General features: G+C 53.2%; 3 protein-coding genes and 1 non-coding gene across 5 annotated transcripts; 1 reads left to right on the top strand and 3 right to left on the bottom strand.

Moving 5' to 3' along the window:
* Positions 1–5: 5 nt before the first annotated feature.
* LOC135453446 (cullin-associated NEDD8-dissociated protein 1-like) lies at positions 6–14,538 on the top strand. 2 transcript variants are annotated; one of them, XM_064724508.1, is made up of 15 exons: positions 6–319; positions 3,089–3,232; positions 4,461–4,615; positions 5,024–5,147; positions 5,784–6,040; positions 6,653–6,758; positions 7,857–8,002; positions 8,162–8,454; positions 8,828–8,969; positions 9,537–11,042; positions 11,405–11,500; positions 12,187–12,356; positions 12,466–12,630; positions 12,908–13,015; positions 13,210–14,538. In XM_064724508.1, exons 1-15 carry the CDS (start codon positions 252–254, stop codon positions 13,435–13,437), a joined length of 3,708 nt encoding a protein of 1,235 aa, XP_064580578.1. In that variant the 5' UTR covers positions 6–251; the 3' UTR covers positions 13,438–14,538. The 2 variants fall into 2 exon arrangements, with proteins under 2 accessions (XP_064580578.1, XP_064580579.1); XM_064724509.1 differs by lacking the exon at positions 12,908–13,015.
* Positions 14,539–14,653: 115 nt separating this feature from the next.
* On the bottom strand, positions 14,654–16,553 carry RPL32 (ribosomal protein L32). The gene is made up of 4 exons (XM_064724512.1): positions 16,400–16,553; positions 15,762–15,862; positions 15,387–15,568; positions 14,654–14,831 (listed from the first exon to the last, which is right to left on the bottom strand). Exons 2-4 carry the CDS (start codon positions 15,855–15,857, stop codon positions 14,702–14,704), a joined length of 408 nt encoding a protein of 135 aa, XP_064580582.1. The 5' UTR covers positions 15,858–15,862; positions 16,400–16,553; the 3' UTR covers positions 14,654–14,701.
* Positions 15,926–16,062, bottom strand: LOC135453465 (small nucleolar RNA SNORA7). Its single transcript, XR_010441863.1, has one exon. It is a non-coding gene; the product is annotated as a small nucleolar RNA SNORA7 (small nucleolar RNA).
* A 606-nt stretch (positions 16,554–17,159) lies between the features above and the next one.
* On the bottom strand, positions 17,160–20,745 carry MBD4 (methyl-CpG binding domain 4, DNA glycosylase). The gene is made up of 8 exons (XM_064723723.1): positions 20,694–20,745; positions 20,431–20,574; positions 19,435–20,237; positions 19,008–19,082; positions 18,595–18,729; positions 18,214–18,363; positions 17,499–17,602; positions 17,160–17,365 (listed from the first exon to the last, which is right to left on the bottom strand). The coding sequence occupies exons 1-8, from the start codon at positions 20,717–20,719 to the stop codon at positions 17,288–17,290; spliced, it is 1,515 nt and encodes a 504-aa protein (XP_064579793.1). The 5' UTR covers positions 20,720–20,745; the 3' UTR covers positions 17,160–17,287.
* Between the last annotated feature and the right edge of the window lie 41 nt (positions 20,746–20,786).

The following is a 20,786-nucleotide window of genomic DNA, read 5'->3' as shown; positions in this document are numbered from 1 at the left end:
CCCGTGCCGGGTTCCGGGGGCGGCCACTGCCTTGGCTGGGCCGGGAGAGGGCGAGGGCGAGAGCGGCCACTGACCCGTGCTGCCCCGCCGCCGCCAGCCGGGCCCGCCGAGCGGCCAGAGGCACCGCCGGGACCCGGACACAGCCTTCATCGGCCCCCAGAGCCGTTCGGCCCGGCTCCTCCCGCTGCCTTGGGGCCGCCCGGCACGGCACGGAGCGGGCGGCAGCCCCGGGCCCCGCAGAGCCCTCCGCCATGGCCAGCGTCTCCTACCACATCTCCAGCCTGCTGGAGAAGATGACCTCCACCGACAAGGACTTCAGGTGTGGCAGAAGGGACGGGCCCTGCGGGCGGCAGCCACCTGCGAACGGGGCCCTGGAGGAGGGGGCTGCCGGAGAGGGGTCCTGCCGCGCCAGGGGCGGGTGCGCAGGGCACCTGAGATTTGCATCAGTTGTATTTACAGGGTATCTAGCCGACTGTGTCCTAACTAAGGGGGGGTGTAGAGAAGCTACAGGAGCTCCCCTCCCTTGCCTAGATTGGTGCCTGATGAAAGTGGAAGGTGGAATAAGTCTGGGCAGCTGGACTCCAAGTTGTTATTTCTTTTGTGAATAAAGAATATCGTAGCAGACATGCTTCTAGTTTTGTTTTGATAATTTGTGAGATAGTCAGTGCATTAAAAGGGGTGAGTAGACCCCCGTGTCCCTGGGTGATGGATGCTGCACATACTGGCTCTGCTCAGGCTGCTTGGAAAACTTTTTCTGTGTGATGGGAGAATGTGCCTTCCTAACAGGACTGAGATGCTTTTATTTCTTTGTTTATGTCAGCAGAAAAGTTGGCATCTTTTTAGGGTTAGACGGATGGCTCGATATGTAAGGCAGTCTGTCAAAAAGTAATTAAAACTGACATGTATGAAAGATTTCACTCCTTAGTATATTGTTCTCTGAGTATCATCCTGGAAGGTAATGTTTGGGCCCGACTCGGCATTTTGAGATCTAAGAGAGGGGTTAGTAATAGCGTAAAAGTAGGTTGGTTTTTGTAGAAGCTGCTGATGTTCTCAGATGTTAAAATAGGTACTTTATAAAGAAGTCAGTGATGGAGCAGTTGTGCAAACAGTTTGTTCAAAGAATTTACAGTTAACCCTCCAAAGGAGATGTGCCCAACACCAGGCACGTCATGTCCCAGAGGTACTGCAGGGCCACTTCCTCCCTGCACATGGCCAAGCATGACCTGTTATAGGGCCAGATTTCTGTTTTCCCCTCACAGATGGATGTGTTGGTGAGATCCTGAGGTCCTGGGGTGGGATGGCAGCGAGGCCAGAGCGGGATGTGGGGCAGGATGGCAGCCAGGCCAGAGCGGGATGTGGGGCAGGATGGCAGCAAGGCCAGAGCGGGATGTGGGGCAGGATGGCAGCGAGGCCAGAGCGGGATGTGGGGCAGGATGGCAGCCAGGCCAGAGCAGGATGTGGGGCAGGATGGCAGCAAGGCCACCGCGGATCCTGGGGCAGGATGGCAGCAAGGCCAGAGCGGGTGCTGGGGCAGGATGGCAGTGAGGCTGGAGCGGGTCCTGGGGCGGGATGGCAGCGAGGCCAGAGCGGGATGTGGGGCAGGATGGCAGCCAGGCCAGAGCGGGATGTGGGGCGGGATGGCAGCCAGGCCAGAGCGGGATGTGGGGCGGGATGGCAGCAAGGCCAGAGCGGGATGTGGGGCAGGATGGCAGCCAGGCCAGAGCGGGATGTGGGGCGGGATGGCAGCGAGGCCAGAGCGGGTCCTGGGGCAGGATGGCAGCGAGGCCAGAGCGGGATGTGGGGCAGGATGGCAGCCAGGCCAGAGCGGGATGTGGGGCGGGATGGCAGCAAGGCCACAGCGGGTCCTGGGGCGGGATGGCAGCCAGGCCAGAGCGGGATGTGGGGCAGGATGGCAGCGAGGCCAGAGCGGGATGTGGGGCAGGATGGCAGCCAGGCCAGAGCGGGTCCTGGGGCAGGATGGCAGCAAGGCCAGAGCGGGATGTGCTGCCGTGGAAGGCTCTCTTCAGCCCGTGGCCATAATTGGTCATGCTGGTTCGGCACAGACGCTGAACTGCGGAGTGCAGCTGAGGAGCTCTTGCGGAATCAGAAATAGATTGCACGTTAACATCTTAGGGCACGTTACTGCTGTTTGCTCACTCTGGATTTCGGGCTGGCTGGGGAACACCACAGCACTCCCCCATTCCAGATGGACCTCACTGCTGCTCAGGAATGGGCTGGCAGTTTGAAGCCTCAAATGATGACCTGTACATGAGAGCTCTGGTGTGCTGAATGAGTGACATCAGAGCCTAATTTTAAAAGGAGCTGTCATTTTGTAACGAGAGAGGACTTTGTGGTTCCTGTCAGACATCCATTCTGTGCAGGGCTAACATTGGAAAGCAGCTAACACACGACAGCCACACTGAGATTTCTTAGAACCTCAAACTCCTATACCAGCACCTTTTGCTTTCCTGCTCCTGGGAAAATAGATAATTTCCAGAATTTCTCAATATCCATTCTGTTAGAAAACTGACTGTCAGTTGGGTCTTTGTTTTTCTTTCTAATCTGGAGTGATAAATACTCAATTTGTTTTGCTCACAGCAATCTAAATATAGCCTAGTACACTTCTGAGGTGTAGTTTGTGTGGAGTCATTACTTTATTTTTTCATTTTTGATAGTGAAAGGACTTGTCCATGTCTGGGGTCATACTATCAGTGCTAAGTTAGCCAGAAAGAACAGAGCCAGGTGAATTCTTAGACCCCAGACTGCTTTTTTCTAGGCCAGGTGAAAATTTGGTGAAAAAAGCCATCATGATTTTTTTCTGGATTAGTTAACTATCTTCATTTAGTCACTGAGAAAAAGTACACATGCTGAGAGCTGCTTTTAGAGTTTTTGTTTACTTGGCCCCTGTTAGGTAGTTATCTACTTGTAATATATTAATTTTTCTTTTTCTTAGGACAGTGTTGTAAGTTACTCTTTGGTAGTGTGTTTTTATACAAGCACCAGTTGCCAGATTCTGTCCAGATGATGCAAAGGTGATGCATTTGTGTCTGCATATCAGCCAATCCACTTTCTCCCTGTGTCCTTTCAGGTTTATGGCCACCAATGACCTGATGATGGAACTGCAGAAAGACTCAATAAAACTAGATGAAGACAGTGAGAAAAAAGTTGTGAAAATGCTTTTGAAATTGCTGGAGGACAAAAATGGGGAAGTACAGAACCTTGCTGTCAAATGGTAAGAGCCTAGACAGTAATAGCCATGTTCCCTGGCACTAATAAAGCCATCACAGACTGCAGAGAATGTGAGAGCAGAGCCTGGCCCTTGACACCTCCCTCAAACCTCCTCTGCAAGGGACTTTGCCCTCTGTTGCAGGCACTGCACTTTCTCCTGGTGTAGACACTCACAAGGGGTGAGCACACAGACACCTTTGTAGCAGCAAGAGATGATTTTGGAAGTACTTCTGTGTTCCTGTTATAAACCTAACCACGTGGAAGTCGGAGCCCTAGGATTTTATTTCTTCAGGGAAAAGCACACTTAAAAATTTTGCTCATCAACCTCTTGACCTCTCTCAGGCTTTGAAATCCAGTGCTGAATTTCTCCATGGAACTGTCTTTGATAGCAATGGTACTAAACATGTACAGCCCTTATGGGCTTTAATTTCAGGTCCAAATCCTTCTCTTCAAGGGAGTTTTAATTGAACGTTATAATGCACTTGGATTTTTCCCTGACATGACTCTGAGTGCAGCCTGTGCTGTTGCTTTGCCTTTGACCATTCCCATATTGTTTTAATCCATGTGAGCAAAAGTAGCAGGTTCCTCTATTAGTGAATCCTCTGATAAAGGGATCCTGCTGCTGACATGTTCTTTCCCATCTCTTTCCCCAGCATGGCTAAGTGGGCGTGTTCAGTCTAGAAATGCCATTGAATGGCTCAGTTCACCCCAGGGCTCCAGAAAGGTGGGCCATTTAAAGACAACTTTGGGTTCCTCTGTTTTTTCCTGCTGTGGATCCTATTCATATTCCCTTCTTTTCAACCATGTGCTCCTTCTATCCCTGTTCTTTCCCTGTTATCTTTGGCCCTTTCCTTCTGATTCCCACTGTCCTGACTTCTTTTGGCCCTGCTCCTCTCTCTGCCTGGTTTGGGTTGGTTTATTCTGGGTTTTAAAGCAAAACAGTTGGGCACTGAGCAGAGGACCAGCTTCTCAACTTCTTTGCCTCGTTATCTCTGGTGGTATCTGCAGTAAGTCCATCTCATTGCAATCTCTGATCCATCCAGAGTGTGATAATGAGGAGGCCTCAAACTGGAACCAGGAAAATTTCCTTCCCGTGCCTAAGGAGGTGCTTAGAGCGGAATAGTCATTCCCAGATAGGTGGCCAGGATCTTTAAGAAGGAGCAGTGTGACGGTTTGAAGGACGTGCACAGTTGGATCGGGCCCTTCATCCTGACTGGCTTCTCGTCCCGCAGCCTGGGCCCGCTGGTGGGCAAAGTGAAGGAGTACCAGGTGGAGACCATCGTGGACACGCTCTGCACCAACATGCTGTCGGACAAGGAGCAGCTAAGAGACATCTCCAGCATCGGCCTCAAAACAGTCATTGCTGAGCTGCCACCAGCTGCCACAGGTACACTGCCTCTCCCCATTTGTCACTGAGCCACGGGGACTCCCAGCCTTTGGTAAACGGGGGAAAATGTAGAGTCCAGAGCCTAAAAGTTACCGATTCTTTACTCGCCTGCCAGAGGACAGTCTGTGAAATCAGGGAGGGACAGTAGAGCTGAGGTACCAATGGGATGAAAGGCAGAATTAGATGAAAACTTGAGCTGTATTTGGAACTTTGTGTCCCAAAAATGCATCAGCTTTTCAGGGGATACCTGAGGCTCCCAGCCACAGGATTTTCCTCTGCAGCCATCTCATGAATCTGTCCTGATTAGACCTCCCAGTGGTGATTTCTTTTTTCAGTGTACCAGGAATTGAATGGTTCCTAGCAGCAAAAAGTGTTAACTGACAGCAGGGAAAAATATCTCTCTTGCAGGTTCCACCATGACAGCAAATGTGTGCAAAAAGATCACAGCCCAGCTGACAGGAGCCATTGGCAAGCAGGAGGATGTGTCCGTGCAGTTGGAAGCTCTTGACATCCTGTCAGATATGCTGAGCAGGTACCAGAGGATTTCCTTCTGGCAGCTGTGCATAGAAAGGGGCTGCAGTGATGTGTCTGCTTTTGATTTCTTTATTTCTCTAATCCTATTACTGGGACTTAAAACCACAGGATTTGGTTGGCTGCTCCTAGGGAATATCTGAGTAGAGCAGGTCCCCAGCAGGGATGAGAGATAACATGCCAAGCCTTTCTGTGCTTGGGAATGGCAGTGCCTCTGGTGATGGATCGCACAGAAGCTTAGCTCACACAAATGTGGAAGGGTGAGGGAGGCAGGGAGGTTTATTTTAGCCCTATGAGCCCATCACATAAGCTTTTTTTTTCCTGGCTGCCTCTTGTTGCATAAGTCAGAGTGACAGTGTCGTATGTCATCTGCATGCAGGAAATTATTAGCACACCCTTGGGTCATCCAGAAGGACACGGTCAAAAACTCCTTCACGATGGAGACAAATTGCCTCTCCCTGTGTTTTACAGACCAAGTCAGTGTTCAGACCAAAATGACAAACCCATCCTTCTCCTCCCCCTCCCCACAACGTGCATGAAGTCTCCAGAGCTGAAGGATTTTCAGATTTGTTGCTGCCAAGAGGCATTTTTTCTGAGCCTTTGACTTTCACCTTGTGCCTTGTTCTGTTCGTTGCAGGTTGGGAGGAACACTCCACTCATTCCATTCCAACATCCTGACCTGCCTGCTGCCCCAGCTGACGAGCCCCCGGCTGGCAGTTCGTAAACGGGCCATCATTGCCTTGGGGCACCTGGTCTTGACCTGCAGTGGAAGCATCTTCTCCGAGCTTACAGAGCATCTGCTGGCAGAGCTGAAGAGGAACGAGTCCACATCTACCACCAGGACATACATTCAGTGTGTGGCTGGCATCAGCAGGCAGGCTGGGCACCGCATAGGTAGGATGGGCACCTTGAAATGATGCTGGGAAATGTACATGCATTTTAGAGCAGCTCCTCTTAGTGGTAAAAGAAGAGTGCTTATTGTTCTTAATGTATTAGTGGCTTCTGCTTGTGATCCTCTCTGTGGCTCTGGTCTGGTTCTCTGATCGTCACTTGGAAAGGAGACACCAGAGTTTCTCTTTGGCTGCCCTTTGCTAGTGACTATGGTCTTCCCCTCAAGGTCTTCCAGCTCTTGCCTGGTTTGAATTAACACCTCTGTGAACCAGGTCAGTGGATTCACCCCCTTTTAAATGACATAGGGGATGGCAACATACTGTATTACTGGTGTAAAAGACCTGCCAGAGTTGAGATTGGGTTCTAAGAGATCTCTAATGACAGCTCTTCCTGTGAGTGAAATGCCAACAAGGGGCTGCAGACAGGGAGCAGGGATTGGCTGCTGAAAACCAGCACAGCTGGTCTTGGTGGGCTGCTGGCTCCTTGCCCATGAGGTCTGGGGCAGGAATGCTCTACCAAGCACAGGAAGGAAGTGGCAGCTGGCTGAGTTCTCAGCTGCCCAGGTGAGTGAAGGCTGGAATGGATTTTCACTGCTGTTTGCTTTTTCTTTCCCAGGAGAACACCTGGAGAAGATAATTCCTCTGATAGTTCAGTACTGTAACGTGGATGATGACGAGCTGCGAGAGTACTGTTTCCAGGCCTTTGAGTCCTTTGTGAGAAGGTGTGTGCCCTTGGGGAATGCCTCTGCACCATCCAGGGCAGCTGTGTCCTCCTGGTGTAGATATCCATACGTTCAGCATCCTCAAAGGAGGGCCTTCCTGCAGGTATTCCTGTTGGGAAGACAGTCCACATATGAAATCTCTTCTGCTCATGCAGTTTGGACTGGAATCATGACCTGCTTTGCCTCAGCATGTGAGGCTGTCCTTCTGTATTGGTTTTGCAGGAGTGAGAGTTTTCCTTGTCCTTGAAGTGTTCCTTAGCCAGAGGGAATGCCTCGCTCCTGGTGCCTGGAGGGAGCTGGAGGCAGCAAGGGGGTTGGGCAGAAGAACTGCTGAGCTGCAGCTCTCCTGTTGTTTGGTCAAAATTACTTCTTGGAAAAGGAGCCCTGCAGAGCTGTTGAGGTGTTCTCCCAAGGAAGGGAGGAGTCAACCAGGATCTGTGTGTGTGCATTGACACATACAGGTAACCAAGGGCCACCATCAAACCACAGCTGAAATGCCAACAGTAGGTTTATTTTGTTATCTTGCTAATTATACTGGGTGACAGAGACACATGGGGACACAGGCTCTGTTTGGTGTTTGGCTTAGTTATCCCAGCTGAGAGAAGGGCAAGGGGGCTTGCTGAGTGCCTCACTCTAACAAAAGGCTTCCTGCATGTCTGTGAGAGTGTATTATCTCTCCACAGGAATTGTACTTCTGAAAATACACAGAGAATGAACAACATTAGGTATAATAAATTGAGTTTTCCCACATTGACATCTTTAGCCTTCCCGGTAGCAAAGTTACTTTGAGTAAAACTATTCCCTCCTTGCCAAATCTTCTGGTTTTAACTCAGTCCTCCCAACAGGGTGAAGGCAATTGATTTATTTATTTGTCATTAAAAAATTAATGCATCCTCCCCATAGGAGATGTTCCTTCCTGCTGTGCATGAAGCAAAGATGTTCCTTGCTTCATGTACAGCAGGAAGGAATATCTTCGGTTTAACTCATATTATCAAAATGGTCTGTGAAGCACTTTGTGATTGTTTTGAGATTAATATTATTTGGATATTTAAAACAGCTTAGTCTCCTACTAACTCTTAAAATTTTCATTTGTGATAGGTGCCCAAAGGAAATGGACCCTCACATCTCAAGTGTGATGGGATTATGTTTGAAGTACATTACCTTTGACCCAAACTACAACTATGATAATGAGGAGGAAGAGGAAGAGATGATGGAAACTGAAAATGGGGAGGATGAAGAGCAAGGTGCCTGCTTGTGAGGATGGCTGTGCTCAGCAGAACACGCGGTTAACATTTCTCCCCTTCCTGCTTTCTCCTCCTGGAGAGGGCAGCTCTGAGGATCAAGTGATCCTTTAGCTCCAGTTTTCTCATGATTGCACTTGTTTCCCCTTGTGCTGTTTCTAGAAAGCGACGACGAGTACAGTGACGATGACGACATCAGCTGGAAGGTGCGCAGGGCTGCGGCCAAGTGCCTGGAGGCCATTGTCAGCAGCAGGCACGACCTCCTGCAGGACTTCTACACAACTCTCTCCCCAGCCTTGATAAGCAGGTTCAAAGAGAGGGAGGAGAATGTCAAAGCTGACATCTTCAATGCTTACATCTCCTTGCTGAAGCAAACACTGCCTACCCAGAGCTGGCTGCACTCTTCGGGTGCCTCTGGCAAGGACGATGTTCCCTTGACAATGCTTCAGAACCAGGTGTGTGAGGAGGTGGTGGCTGGGCTAAATCACAAAGCAGTGAGAAGTAGGTACCTTGGCAATGTGGCTAGCTGAAGGAGCCCTGGGGCAGGCATCTAGAGGCCCCAGATCCAGAGAGGGCTGGCTGTTTACTGTCTGTCTCCTGCCATTCCCGGGCTGGCACAGCACAGGAACGTGGGAGTACAGCCAGCCCTGGCATGTGTGCAGCCGAGGCAGGGTGGCTTCTGGGTGAAGTGTCTGGCTGGTACCTTACTACAGCTGTTGCTCAGGAAACTCACTTAATAAACTGTGGTAGAAATGTACCAGAGTGAGCCTCTGAGAGCTGCTGGGGTGACTGAGGTGTCCCCTTTTCATTTGCTTCTCCAAACTGCAGGTTCCCAACATCATCAAGGCCTTGCACAAGCAGCTCAAAGAAAAGAGCATAAAATCAAGACAGGGTTGTTTCAGCCTTCTGACAGAATTGGCCAGTGTTCTTCCCGGCTGCCTGGCAGATCATATACCTGCACTTATCCCTGGTAAGCTTGTATGTCTGGGGTGAAGCAGCAGGGCTGGTAAAATCCATTCTGAACACAAGTCCTTCTTGCCTGTGTGTTCCAGTTTTACTTCTGTGAGTTATTCTGCTCAGCATTAGGACAAACACATGAAGTTCTGCTCTGTGCTGAACAGCTCCCAGATTAATTCTGGCCTCTGCACTGAAAGCCAGGATAAAAATGTCAAGTTCATTTCCACAGTCCCCTGACAAGATGCTTTTGGGAGGGCCTATTCCAGCCTCCTCTGAAAGCTTTGTGTGCTGTTACCACACTGAGATCAGAAATACAAATGCCACTTCCTTTTGCAAAATGCAGTGGCATTTAAAAAAATTCTTTATATTGACTGATTCTTTAATTTGCACCACCACATTTCTCTCTGAGCTCTCTAACTGGTGGGCTTATGAAGCATCCCACTGCTGGAAGGCTCCCACCTTGTTTTTGGTGTGATTGTATAGTGAATATGAGAAAAGTCTCCTGTGATTGTCCCTTGCTGGATCCATGAATCTCCTTCTTTGGGAAAAATATGACATCATCATATTTTCTTCTGTACAGGTATTGTTTTCTCCTTGGCGGATAAATCCAGCTCCTCCAACATGCGGATTGACACACTGTCCTTCCTCCACGTCCTTCTCTGCAACCACCAGCCAGAGGTATTTCACCCTCATGTCAAAGCCCTGCTGCCTTCTGTTGTCACCTGCATTGGAGACCCCTTTTATAAGATCACATCAGAAGCTCTGCTGGTGACTCAGCAGCTTGTGAAAGTTATCAGGCCTTTGGACAAAGCTTACACCTTTGATGCCAAGCCCTATGTGAAGGACCTTTTCCCTGGTACTCTGAAGCGGCTGAAGGCAGCTGACATCGACCAGGAGGTGAAGGAACGTGCCATCTCCTGCATGGGACAAATCATTTACAACTTGGGAGACCATTTAAGCACTGACCTCCAGCCAACCCTGAAGATATTTCTGGAGAGGCTCAAAAATGAAATCACCAGACTGACAACAGTCAAAGCATTAACCTTAATTGCTAGTTCTCCACTTAAAATAGATTTGAGACCCATCCTAGGGGAAGGTCTCCCCATTCTAGCTTCCTTCTTGAGAAAGAATCAACGTGCCTTGAAACTAAGCACTCTGAATGCTCTGGACATCCTGGTGAAGAACTACAGTGACAGCCTCAAGCCTGCCATGATTGAGGCTGTGCTAACAGAGCTCCCCGTCTTAATAACCGAGAATGACATGCACGTGTCCCAGGTGACCATCATGTTCCTCACGACTTTGGCCAAGGTTTATCCATCCTGTATCTCCAAGATCAGTGGCTCTGTCCTTGCTGAAATCTTTCAGCTTGTCCACTCACCTTTGCTTCAAGGAGGGGCCCTGAACGCCATCATCGACTTCTTCCAGGCACTGGTCCTGACAAAGACGGCTGCCGTGGGTTACCCGGAGCTGGTGAAGCAGCTGACAGCACCCGTTTACTCCTCGGGCTCGGCCGGGGCCTCGCTGACGTTGCACAAGCAGGCGTATCACTCCATCGCAAAGTGTGTGGCAGCCCTGTCCTCAGCCTGCCCTAAGGAAGCCCCTGCGACAGTGAGCCAGTTTGTCCAGGATGTGAAAAGTCCCAAGTCCGGCCCTGCTGTGCAAGTGCTGGCTTTCCTCTTCCTGGCAGAGGTGGGCCGCACCACGAACCTCAGTGCTCAGAGGGAGCTCAGAACCGTCATCCTGGAAGCGTTCTCTTCCCCCAGCGAGGAGGTGAAATCCGCCGCCTCCTACGCGCTGGGGAACGTCAGCGTTGGCAATCTGAAGGAGTACCTGCCCTTCATGCTGAAGGAGATCGGAAGCCAGCCCAAGCGACAGTACCTGCTGCTGCACTCCCTGAAGGAAGTCATCAGCTGCTCCCCAGCCGACAGCCTCACGCCTTACGTGGAGGATATCTGGGCTCTGCTCTTCAAGCACTGCGAGTGCACGGAGGAGGGGACGCGCAGCGTGGTGGCGGAATGCCTGGGGAAGCTGGCTTTGGTGAACCCCGCTGAGCTGCTGCCCCGGCTGAGGAAACAGCTGTCAGCAGGTAACGGGGAGGGCAGTGACCACAGCAGGGAAATGCTGCCTTCTGATGGGAATTCATTTTGTATACTGCTTGTGGCTACAACAGGGAGCAAGGCCAGTTGAAAGGGGAGCAGGTAACAAGATGGATCTCTCTGCAAGGAGGACCAGAGGAGCACTGGTCCACACAAGACCAGGAAGGTGCAGGGAACAGGGACTACACAAGGCGATTGTGCAGGAGTGGATTCAAACACAGAGTTGATAAGAAGAATCCTCTACTCCCTTATAACACATGTATAACAGGATCAAGGACAGAATATGTACTACAGAGTTACAGCAGTGATTTTCTCTCATTTTTCACTGTTTTTCTTCCCCTCTTCATTGCAGGCTCCCCGCATGCCCGGAGCACGGTGGTTACTGCCATCAAGTTCACGATTACAGACCAGCCTCAGCCTATTGATGCTCTCCTGAAAGGCTGCATAGGTAGGCTGGTTTGGACAGGGGTGTGAGCTGGGGGCATGGGAGGTTGGGTGTTGTTAGCAGCTCAGGGATTTTCCATTCCTGTGTGAACCTCATCTAGTCCAGTTAGTTTTTATCAGTGTTTCTCAGCTTTTAGGATTAAACAGCAACACTTACTGAGAGTCCTTGCTAACTGCACTGATGCATTGCTCTTGGGCTTGTTCTTTTGTTTTTTAGAGTGCTTAAGTTATTTCTGCATGTAAACTCAGAATCCCAGCACCCCACAAAAGGATCTTCAGAAGTATAATCTACACTAGGAGTGTCTGATGTCCAGGGAGCCCACAAAAGCATCTGCTCTATAAAACTGGCCCTTCTGTTTCAGAGAAGTTTGATCAGATGGGATCTAAGCAAGAAAAATCCCGCACAACTTCCTTGAATAACCAGGCTTCTGATTTGATTTAGGGTAGAGGAGCTAGTCACATCATTTGTTTTTATGCCCAAATGCAGGGTAGTCATGTTCCTTTACTGTATCCCAAATGGAGGGAGAGAAAGCATCTCAAATGGCTCTGACAGACTGTGCTACTAGTTATTTTACCATTAATGCTCTCATAACCAGCCTCCTTGAAACACATCCCAATGTATTTTAAATTACCGCAAAAATGTTGCAGCCTGTTGGCTGCAGGACTGACTGATGTGCTCTTATCCCACAGGTGACTTCTTACAAACTCTGCAAGATCCAGACCTCAATGTTCGCCGTGTGGCTTTAGCCCTGTTTAATTCTGCTGCTCACAACAAGCCTTCTTTAATCCGGGACTTACTGAACTCAGTCCTCCCCAGCCTGTACAATGAAACCAAAGTGCGGAGGGAGCTCATCCGGGAGGTAACTGGGCTGGGCGGGGGGCACACGGTGACACAGCAGCCTGCAAAGCCCCGATGGAGCTGCTGCTGTCTGCTCTTTGGTGACAGCTGTGCTGTTTGTCTCGGTTCAGGTAGAGATGGGGCCGTTCAAGCACACAGTGGACGATGGCCTGGATGTGAGGAAAGCCGCTTTTGAGTGCATGTACACCCTGCTGGAAAGCTGCCTGGACCGGCTGGACATCTATGACTACCTGAACCACGTGGAGGATGGGCTGAAAGACCACTATGACATTCGGGTAGGTGCTGTGCCCTGACTGTCACGTTGTGTGTGGGGTCTGGGCTGCAGTCGGGCCGTGTATCCCCAGAGCCCCGCGGTGCAGCGTGCCCAGGGCTGCACCTGCAGCACTGCGCACCCCTGGGCCAGCTGCAGCTCCAGCCCCTGGCTGCCAGGGTGCGCCTGCAGCTCTCAGCAGAGCCCCTTGCACAAGTGCAGAGCACGGTGTGGGTACAGCCGAGCCTCCAGCAGAGCTGGGTGCCCCAGAGCACCAACACGTTGTCTCCCCTCCCGGGCAGATGCTGACGTTCATCATGCTGGCGCGGCTCTCGGTGCTCTGCCCCAACGCCGTGCTGCAGCGGCTCGAGCGGCTCATCGAGCCCCTCCGGGCAACCTGCTCCACAAAGGTAAGAGCAGGATCAGTGTGGGTCCTGCCCAACGCTGCCCCTGCTCCTGGCCTTCTCCCTCAGTGCTGCTGAGCCACCCGCTTCCCTCACTTCCCCAGCTGGAAAATTCTCTGCCAGCCTTTGCTGCTGGGTTGGTTGTGTGCCTGTATGGGCTTTTCTAAATGCCAGCTGAAAACGGGGCTTTGGATTTGCAGGTGAAAGCTGGTTCGGTGAAGCAGGAGTTTGAGAAGCAGGATGAGCTGAAGCGCTCAGCCATGCGGGCAGTGGCTGCTCTCCTGACCATCCCCGAGGTGGAGAAAAGCCCAGCAATGGCAGAGTTTTCATCCCAGATCAGATCCAGTCCTGAAATGGCATCACTTTTTGAGAGCATTCAGAAAGATTCTGCTTCCCTCCCCACCTCAGAGTCAATGGACATGAGCTAAGATGTTTATCCCCAGCACCCTCCTGCCTTGGGACACCTCAGCCAGACACCAGCTGGGTGGGGAAGAACAACTGCCACCGGGCTGCTCTTCTGCCACAGCCAAGTCCAAGTCCCCGGGCAGCCCCAGAGAAACTGGGGACGGTGTGTTAAATTTGACAGCTGGATGTGACTGGCCTGATCCAGCTGCCTTCCTATCGGACACCTCAGAGAATTGGAATGAGACCTGAGATCAGGGAATACAGCCTCACATACGGGAGGGGCTGGAAAATGAATATTCCCGTTTTATCAGGAAGTTTTAAGGGGTGCACAAAGCAGTCACAGTTGTGGTTCCATGAACAATGGAACTTGCTTCCTCAAATACTCCTTACTGCAGTCACAAAGGTTTTTAATCACTGCACATGCACTTTCTACCTTAAATTGCCCGAGAATGTATTTATAGTGTTTAACTAAAAAACATGGCTGAAAACTGGAAGCCATGTAGTAATGAGTTCATCCCACAAGCCTTTTGGGAAAGACTTGCACCTGCCAAGCTGCTGAGGCTGCACAGGGCAGGGCAGTTACCCAACACCCCCACCCTCCTCCTGGGGCTCCAGTTTGACATTTGGGCAAGATGAAGCTTTGTTGCTTGGCTTTCATATTTATGGTTTTGACTGCAAAATACCTCAGCCCTCTTCCCTGAGAGATGATTACTGACTATTTCAGTGACAAACCCTGCTTAAAGCTTTGCTTTGCACTAACACTGGCTTCTCTCTCCCCTTGGAGCACCTTGGTGTTGGTGTTACCAGCCACAGGGGTGTGCTGGTCAGTGTCAGTCACAGGGCTCAGAGGCGGCAGGCAGGAGCCAGGGGTGCAAGCACACAGCCCATAGCGGCTGCTGTGCTCAAATCCTGCTTTGTGCAAGAGAAAATGCCTTAAGAGACAAAGGTTCTAACAGCCAACTAGAGGATGACGCAATCATGACACATTGCTCTAGCCATGAACTGCTCTGTGCTTTTTTTTTTCTCTTTTGACAGAGTGGTTGATGTGAATAGTGTTTATAGTGCTGTGTGAAAGGACATGTGTTGTCTGGGTGGTATAGAAAATAAAATACACTTTGAAGCTGCGTACCCTGAGTTCACTGACCACCACCATGACACTGCTCCTCGAGTGCCCGTGACAGCAGAGCCCTGGAGCCAAACACAGGCTGCTGCCCCTCCTGTGCCCATGCAAAACAGAACCCGAGTTGGACTGAGGCTTTATTAAATACACCTGTGCTGCAGAGGCTGCTACTCGTTCTCCTCGCTGCGCAGTCTGGCGTTGGGGTTGGTGATCTTGATGGCGAGCTGTGCGGCTCTCTCCACGATCACCTTCCTGTTCTTCGAGGACACGTTGTGGGCAATCTCTGCACAGTACGACCTGTTGGAGACACACAGCGTTGGCCTTGGCTCCAGCAGCACCCAGAGCTGAGGCAGAGCCCTCTGGAGCCAGGCCACCAAGGGACAGCGTTGGAGCTGTCCTGCCAGCAGTACTCAGGCACAGCTGGGCTCGGGAGCATCACTGCACGGGCACTGAACCATGACTCCCACCCCTCACTGGCCTCAAGCAGGAGCTCCCCTCCAGAAAAGCTCAGCTTTTCCTGTGAATGACTCAGCTAAAGGCCGTTGTTAATTATTGTTCTTACTACTTTGTAGCAAAAACAAGCACTGGAGCAGACTTGTGCCCAGGTCTGACCCAGAGCTCCAGTTCTGTCTGTGGTTACCAGTGATGTGGCACAGCCCTGCTTGCCACCGTTGTGTATTTTTGCCAAGGGGATGAGATTGCCAGCCCCAAGGCCCCTCTGTGCCCCTACCCTCCAGCAGCCATTCACTGAGGGAACAGTGATGGCATCTATGCTCTCAAAGCAATGATTTTCCTCGTTTCCCGTGACCATGCCACCCCTCCCAGGCGGGAGTACAGCCCCCACACACTCACTTGTTGCTCATCATCAGCACTTCCAGCTCTTTTACATTGTGGACCAGGAACTTTCTGAAGCCTGTGGGCAGCATGTGTTTTGTCTTCTTATTGCTGCCATAGCCGATGTTGGGCATCAGGATCTGTCCCTTGAAGCGCCGGCGCACTCTGTTGTCGATGCCTCTGGGTTTGCGCCAGTTGCGCTGCACAAATGCAGAAAACAGTTACAAAACGAGACCACCCTGACCACAGCTGGCCTGAGGGCTGCCTACACCGGCCCCCACACTCCCTGCCCAGCTGCTGCAGCTTGGCACCATCCTGCTGGGCTTTCCTTCACCACCTACACCAAAGGCACCCCAAAAGTTCTGTCCTGGGGAAGCTGCAGCAACTCCTCACCTTGATCTTGACATAGCGGTCAGACTGGTGCCGGATGAACTTCTTGGTTCTCTTCTTGACGATCTTGGGCTTCACGAGAGGCCTGAGGGCAGGCATGGTGGCTGCGGGACAGAGCGGGGTGAGCGCGGGGCGTGCCCCAGGTGCGGTGCAGCTCCCCGGGCCACGCGTGTCGCAGACTGCCTTCCCCCAGGGGCCACGGGCGGGCCGGTGAGGGAATGGGTCTTCATCTGCTGGGGCTCTTCCTCCCGCCTCCGAAGCTGGCAGAGCACTGGGAGCTCTCCAGATGCGATCCTGGGAGGTGCCGCGGTGTCATCCCCGCGGCCCTGCGATGCTCCTGCCCGGAGCCCGGCGCCGCACGCCGCGGAGACCAACAGCGACCGAGACCCCCCGGCTCCGCCCGCCCACGCTCCAGAGGCCCCGGCCCGGCTGGTGACCGAGCCCCGCCGCCGGGGAAGGGGCACGGGTGGGCCCCCAGCGCCGCCCATCCTCCGCAGGCAGAGGACCGGTGCCGGCCCGCGGGAGCCGCTTTCCGCGCCACGGGGAAAAGATGCGGCGGAGGGGAAGGGAAAGGGAGGAAACCGGTCCGTGCCAGAAGCGCCGGGGCCCGGATGGCCCCGGATGGCGCGGCCGGGACTCACCGGTGCCGATGGCGCGTCCACCGCGGGCCGGGCGAGAGAGGGAGGGGCCCCGCGCAAGCGCTTATGGGACAGGCGGGCGGTCCTGGCAGGGGCGTGTGGCGCTGCGGCCGCGCACACGGGGCACCGGGCACCGGCGGGGCGGCGCGGAGCCCAGGCCGCCGCCGCGGCGAGGTGGCACCGGGCAGGGAGGTTCAGTCCGGCGGGGCGCCCAGAATCGGTGCTTCCCGCTCACCGCCACGGACAGCGCGCCTGCTACGGGGCTGCCAGGACCTGTCTACGTCACAGCGCAGGCTGTGCCCGCCAGCTGCTTCCGCCAGTGCGGGCGGGCGGGCGAGCGCCACCCGGCGGCGCGGCGGAGCCAGCCGGGCCCGCTCGGGCTCCGCAGGCCCGGAACGGGGAGCACGGCCCGAGCGACCGAGAGCGGCCCCGGCTCCGGGAGCCAGAACCCGCCTCGGGCCCTCTCCTGCCGCAGCGACACGGGGCCCGTCCCTGGATGAGACTGGGAAGGCGCCACTAGCTCCGGCGGCAACGGGGGCCGGGCCAGGCCCGGGCAGCGGGCACGGAACGGGGTCTGCTCGTCCCGGGCTGCTCCCTGCACACGCTCTCCCCCTCAGCCCGTGTCCAGCAGCACCGAGATCAGATCCCGACTGCTCCGGGCCCGGGAAAGTAACGGTGGGCACTGGATGGCTGTGCCCAGCGAGCCCCCAGCCCGGGGAGGCAGCTGCGGGCACAGAGCTGCACTGCAAGAAGAGACAGGCACTACAAAACAGGGACACGTTTATTAAAAAAACAGCAATGACCCCAGCCATGACATCACACAAATATTTACACCCAGAGCTGTGAGGGCACCCGAGGGGAGGTGGTGGGGCAGGTCAGCCCCAGCTCAGCTCAGTCGATGCTCAGCCTCTCCCGGTTCTCCCACAGCCATGTGTGGTACACGTTCAACTTGTGGTCCTGTGGCTGCACCTGAGACACAGGGAAAATGTCAAATATTTACTAAAACACCTTAAAATATCTCATCGCTCCAACATTGTGAGTGTTGGTTTTCCAGTGCCAGGGGGTCGGTGGGCACAAGTGAGACCCGAAGGGCACCACCCACCTCCTTCCACTCGTTAACACAGAAGATCCTGTAGGAGTCGTTGCCGTACTTGCCGATGCCGTGCAGCTCGATCGGGTAGCGCCACGCCTTGCTCAGGTACTCACCTGCGGGGCAGGGCACAGCACTCAGCACCTGCACACACACACGAGCACCCTGTGCCACTGCTACATGACTTCACTTCGGCACATTTCAAATGAAAACCAAAAGTTTCAGGTGTTTCCTGTTGCACGGTTTAATCTTAAACTGTGGTGTTTACATTCTCTGTTTAGAGAATGTGAATACCACATTAAACTGCTTTTCAACAAACCACCATGGAAGTTTTAATCATAATCTCTCTCATCTGAACAAAATTCTCCTCGGCAGGTTCTGAGTACAGAATCAGAAAAATCCCAGCTGGGAGGGCCTTCTGCAGGTGACCAGAGCAGCCGTGAGCAGAGCCACCCTGAGACAGTGCTCAAACACGGCAGCAGTGCTGCAGGTGCGTGGGTCTCTCCCACTCCAACCCGTTTCTGGTCTCCTGCAGAACACACCGTGCCTGGCGTTTCCCTCCCAGGCCACACTGGGATCAGCAGCTTTGCCTGTGTGACACCAATGGATCCCAAATGCTGCACAAAACAGACACCAACCCACCCAATCCCCAGAGCAGCGTTTGCATCAAAGCTGTTTGTCTTTTGCCAGCATAACCAAGATGGTTCCAGATGTCAGGAAAACCCACCTGAGAACCTGATGATGGTTTTGGCTCTGAGTTCATAGAGGCCCAGAGGTTTGAGCAGCTCTGACATTTCTTTCCAGTCTGCAGCCCTGGCTACCTCAGGAGAAGGATACTTCCTCAGGAACTCCCAGAGCACTGGAATGGCCATTTTCCCTGGTGAAAGAATCCCGTGAGCGGGAGGCTGGGATGGGGCTCTCCTTCTGCACTATCCATATGCTTTCTCAAGTGAGCGTTTGCAAGGTACGGTACCAACTAAGGATTATTATTTCACAGTGACACAAGTTAAAAGAAATCAATTATTTCATTAACGCCATTAAAACTGGCAGCTGTTTCAGCCCCCTAACACCTCCCAACATCTACACCTATTCCTGCTACTCTGCTTACCTGAAGTTTTGTTGAGAAATATCGTGGCAATGAGAAGCTTCCATGGATCATGGAAGAGTGTTTCCTGGATAAGATTGAAAGGAGAACGTGGAGGAGTCCATTTTCTGAGGGCCTTCCTTCTGGGCGGGCTGAGGGCTGTACAGGGGCAACACAGGAATGTTTATTAGACAGCAAAGGATGGCCTTACCTATTTAATGAAAAAAAAAGAAGACCTCTGAAGCATTATTGTGGAGGCACTGTGCATAGAGGGAGCCACAGCAGCTCCCACACGGCCTTTACACGGCTGCAGGGGACTGTCCCACTTGGCACAGCTGCAGCCAGTGAAAGCTGCAAGGAATTTTCCACATCATCACTTGATCCTGAGCTATCCGATCCCTTCCCCATAAAAAAATGTATTACCCTAAATACAATACCTTCTTTGCTGTATTTACTGGAAAAATAGGGACTCGTTTTCCTTCTCTCCACTTGTGTTCGTGGGACAGACTCTTCTGTAAAGAAATAAACTTCAGCATTAAGCAAAAGCAGCAAGTATTTTGTTGTCATGTTTCACACACCACCTCTGCTCTATGCAGTGATGGAAACAGAGGGAATTCTTCTCATGTACAGAACACAAATGTACCTTAAATCTCCTCAGATTATTGCCTGACACTGTACAGCTTAAGAGCTTGGCACAGTAAGTTTCAGTTTTGAGTAAGTCTGCATTAATTTAAATGCTGTTGGATAAAAATGAGATTTGTATGTCAGAGCAGCTTGACCTGAAGCAGAACACGTGGCCTCAAGAGCCAGGAGAGGCCTGGGCAGAAGGTGAGGGCTGGCATCACCCTCTGCTGTCTCACCCACCTGGAGGCATTGTGGCTGCTGCGAGGCCGGTCCTGTGCCACGGCTCAGCGTCCGCCTCGGAGTCAGGCTGCACGGCCATAGCCCCTGCATCTGCCACTGGGCCTGTCTCCAGTCCATAGCGCTTCTCCTCAGACCCTGCAGCAGGTGTGTCACTGGAGCACGGCCCCTCCTCTGGCAGGTGAGCCAGCTCCCTCTGTGCGCCAGGCACTGGCCTGAGCCGTGCCCTGGACATTGCTGCCAGAGCCGTCCCTGCAGCCCCAGGGTCAGCACCTGCTTCACCCACTCCCTGGCTGTCAGCTCCACGCGTGCCTGCCTGCCCACGGCCCCTCTCGTTCTGAGCACACTTGGTCTCCCGTGTGTTAGGGACTCTTCTCTGCCCCTTGCTCTTGGCGTCACCTTGGTTCCTCCTTTCTGAGCCCTTCTCACGTTTCCTACTTTGAATGCTTCTCCCATCTGCCCTCTTTCTTCTGGTTTTCAAATTCTCCTCTGGGTTTGTGCCTACCACTACAAAACCTGTGCCTTCCACAGTAGATGTAGCATCTTCCAGGTGTCCACTTCCAGCCTGGATGTTCTGAATTTCAACCTCAGCACCATTCTGTGCATGGAGCTCCTGCGCTTTGCTCTGACAATCCTCCTTTTCCAGGTCAGTCCTCGCAGCTCCTGTGCCATATCCCTTCAATCCTGAGCGTGTGCTCCCTCGAGGAGCTGTAAAATCAAAATCTGCTGCTTTCAGTGCTGTCTCCCCAGTTTTCTGTAAATATTCCACAAGTGCTCGTTTTGACCTCAGCTTCTTCCCTTCAGGGCTGTGGTAGGAAAGCAAAGTAAATTAGCAATGACTTTCTCATTCTACCGCTCTTTCCTTATAAATCTTCAATAATACATGAAAACAACCCCAAAACGAAGGACAAAACCAGTTTTTGAGGGCGACGCCTGGGCAGATTTCTGTGGCCCTGCCAAGCAAGGCCACACGGAGCTCACTGACAGCCCGAGCCTCACCTTATGAAATACACGTCGATCCTCCCGGCCGTCCTGCCCGCCCGCCTGCGGCTGCTCACCCGCTGCCACCCGCGGGGGACGGGGCTGGGGTTGGGGCCGGGCCGTTCCGCCGCCGCCGCCGCGCCTCGACTGCCGCCCCCGGGGCTGCAGGGGAAGAAGAGCCCGGGTAAGGTCCCGCTGCCGGCAGAGCTCCGGGGACAGCGGGGCGGGCGTGGGGACCGATCCCCACACGCCCCCGGTGACCAGGCCCGCTCCGCCCTCACCCGCCCGCCGCTCCCGGCGCCGCCATCTCCCGCGCTCCGCTCACGTGACCCTCACGGCCCCGCCCCGCGCCCCGCCCCGCGCCCCGCCCCGAG

This window comes from Zonotrichia leucophrys, chromosome 12 (assembly GCF_028769735.1).
Source record: "Zonotrichia leucophrys gambelii isolate GWCS_2022_RI chromosome 12, RI_Zleu_2.0, whole genome shotgun sequence".
NCBI classification, from domain to species: domain Eukaryota; kingdom Metazoa; phylum Chordata; class Aves; order Passeriformes; family Passerellidae; genus Zonotrichia; species Zonotrichia leucophrys.
Note: the sequence above shows the minus strand (reverse complement) of the source record. Positions and strands in the feature narration are given on the sequence as shown.

What these genes read in the sequence shown, in the direction of transcription:
- LOC135453446 (XM_064724508.1), top strand. Translation starts at nt 252, where the DNA reads ATGGCCAGCGTCTCCTACCACATCTCCAGCCTGCTGGAGAAGATGACC. An exon ending in GCAGGCTGGGCACCGCATAG is followed by an intron (nt 6,041 to 6,652) that starts GTAGGATGGGCA and finishes TTTCTTTCCCAG; the next exon opens with GAGAACACCTGGAGAAGATA. An exon ending in TGACAATGCTTCAGAACCAG is followed by an intron (nt 8,455 to 8,827) that starts GTGTGTGAGGAG and finishes TCCAAACTGCAG; the next exon opens with GTTCCCAACATCATCAAGGC.
- RPL32 (XM_064724512.1), bottom strand. Translation starts at nt 15,857, where the DNA reads ATGCCTGCCCTCAGGCCTCTCGTGAAGCCCAAGATCGTCAAGAAGAGA. An exon ending in ACCGCTATGTCAAGATCAAG is followed by an intron (nt 15,569 to 15,761) that starts GTGAGGAGTTGC and finishes GCATTTGTGCAG; the next exon opens with CGCAACTGGCGCAAACCCAG. An exon ending in GTGCTGATGATGAGCAACAA is followed by an intron (nt 14,832 to 15,386) that starts GTGAGTGTGTGG and finishes TGTCTCCAACAG; the next exon opens with GTCGTACTGTGCAGAGATTG.
- MBD4 (XM_064723723.1), bottom strand. Translation starts at nt 20,719, where the DNA reads ATGGCGGCGCCGGGAGCGGCGGGCGG. An exon ending in ATCGACGTGTATTTCATAAG is followed by an intron (nt 20,238 to 20,430) that starts GTGAGGCTCGGG and finishes TTCCTACCACAG; the next exon opens with CCCTGAAGGGAAGAAGCTGA. An exon ending in ATTTCTCAACAAAACTTCAG is followed by an intron (nt 18,364 to 18,594) that starts GTAAGCAGAGTA and finishes TTCTTTCACCAG; the next exon opens with GGAAAATGGCCATTCCAGTG.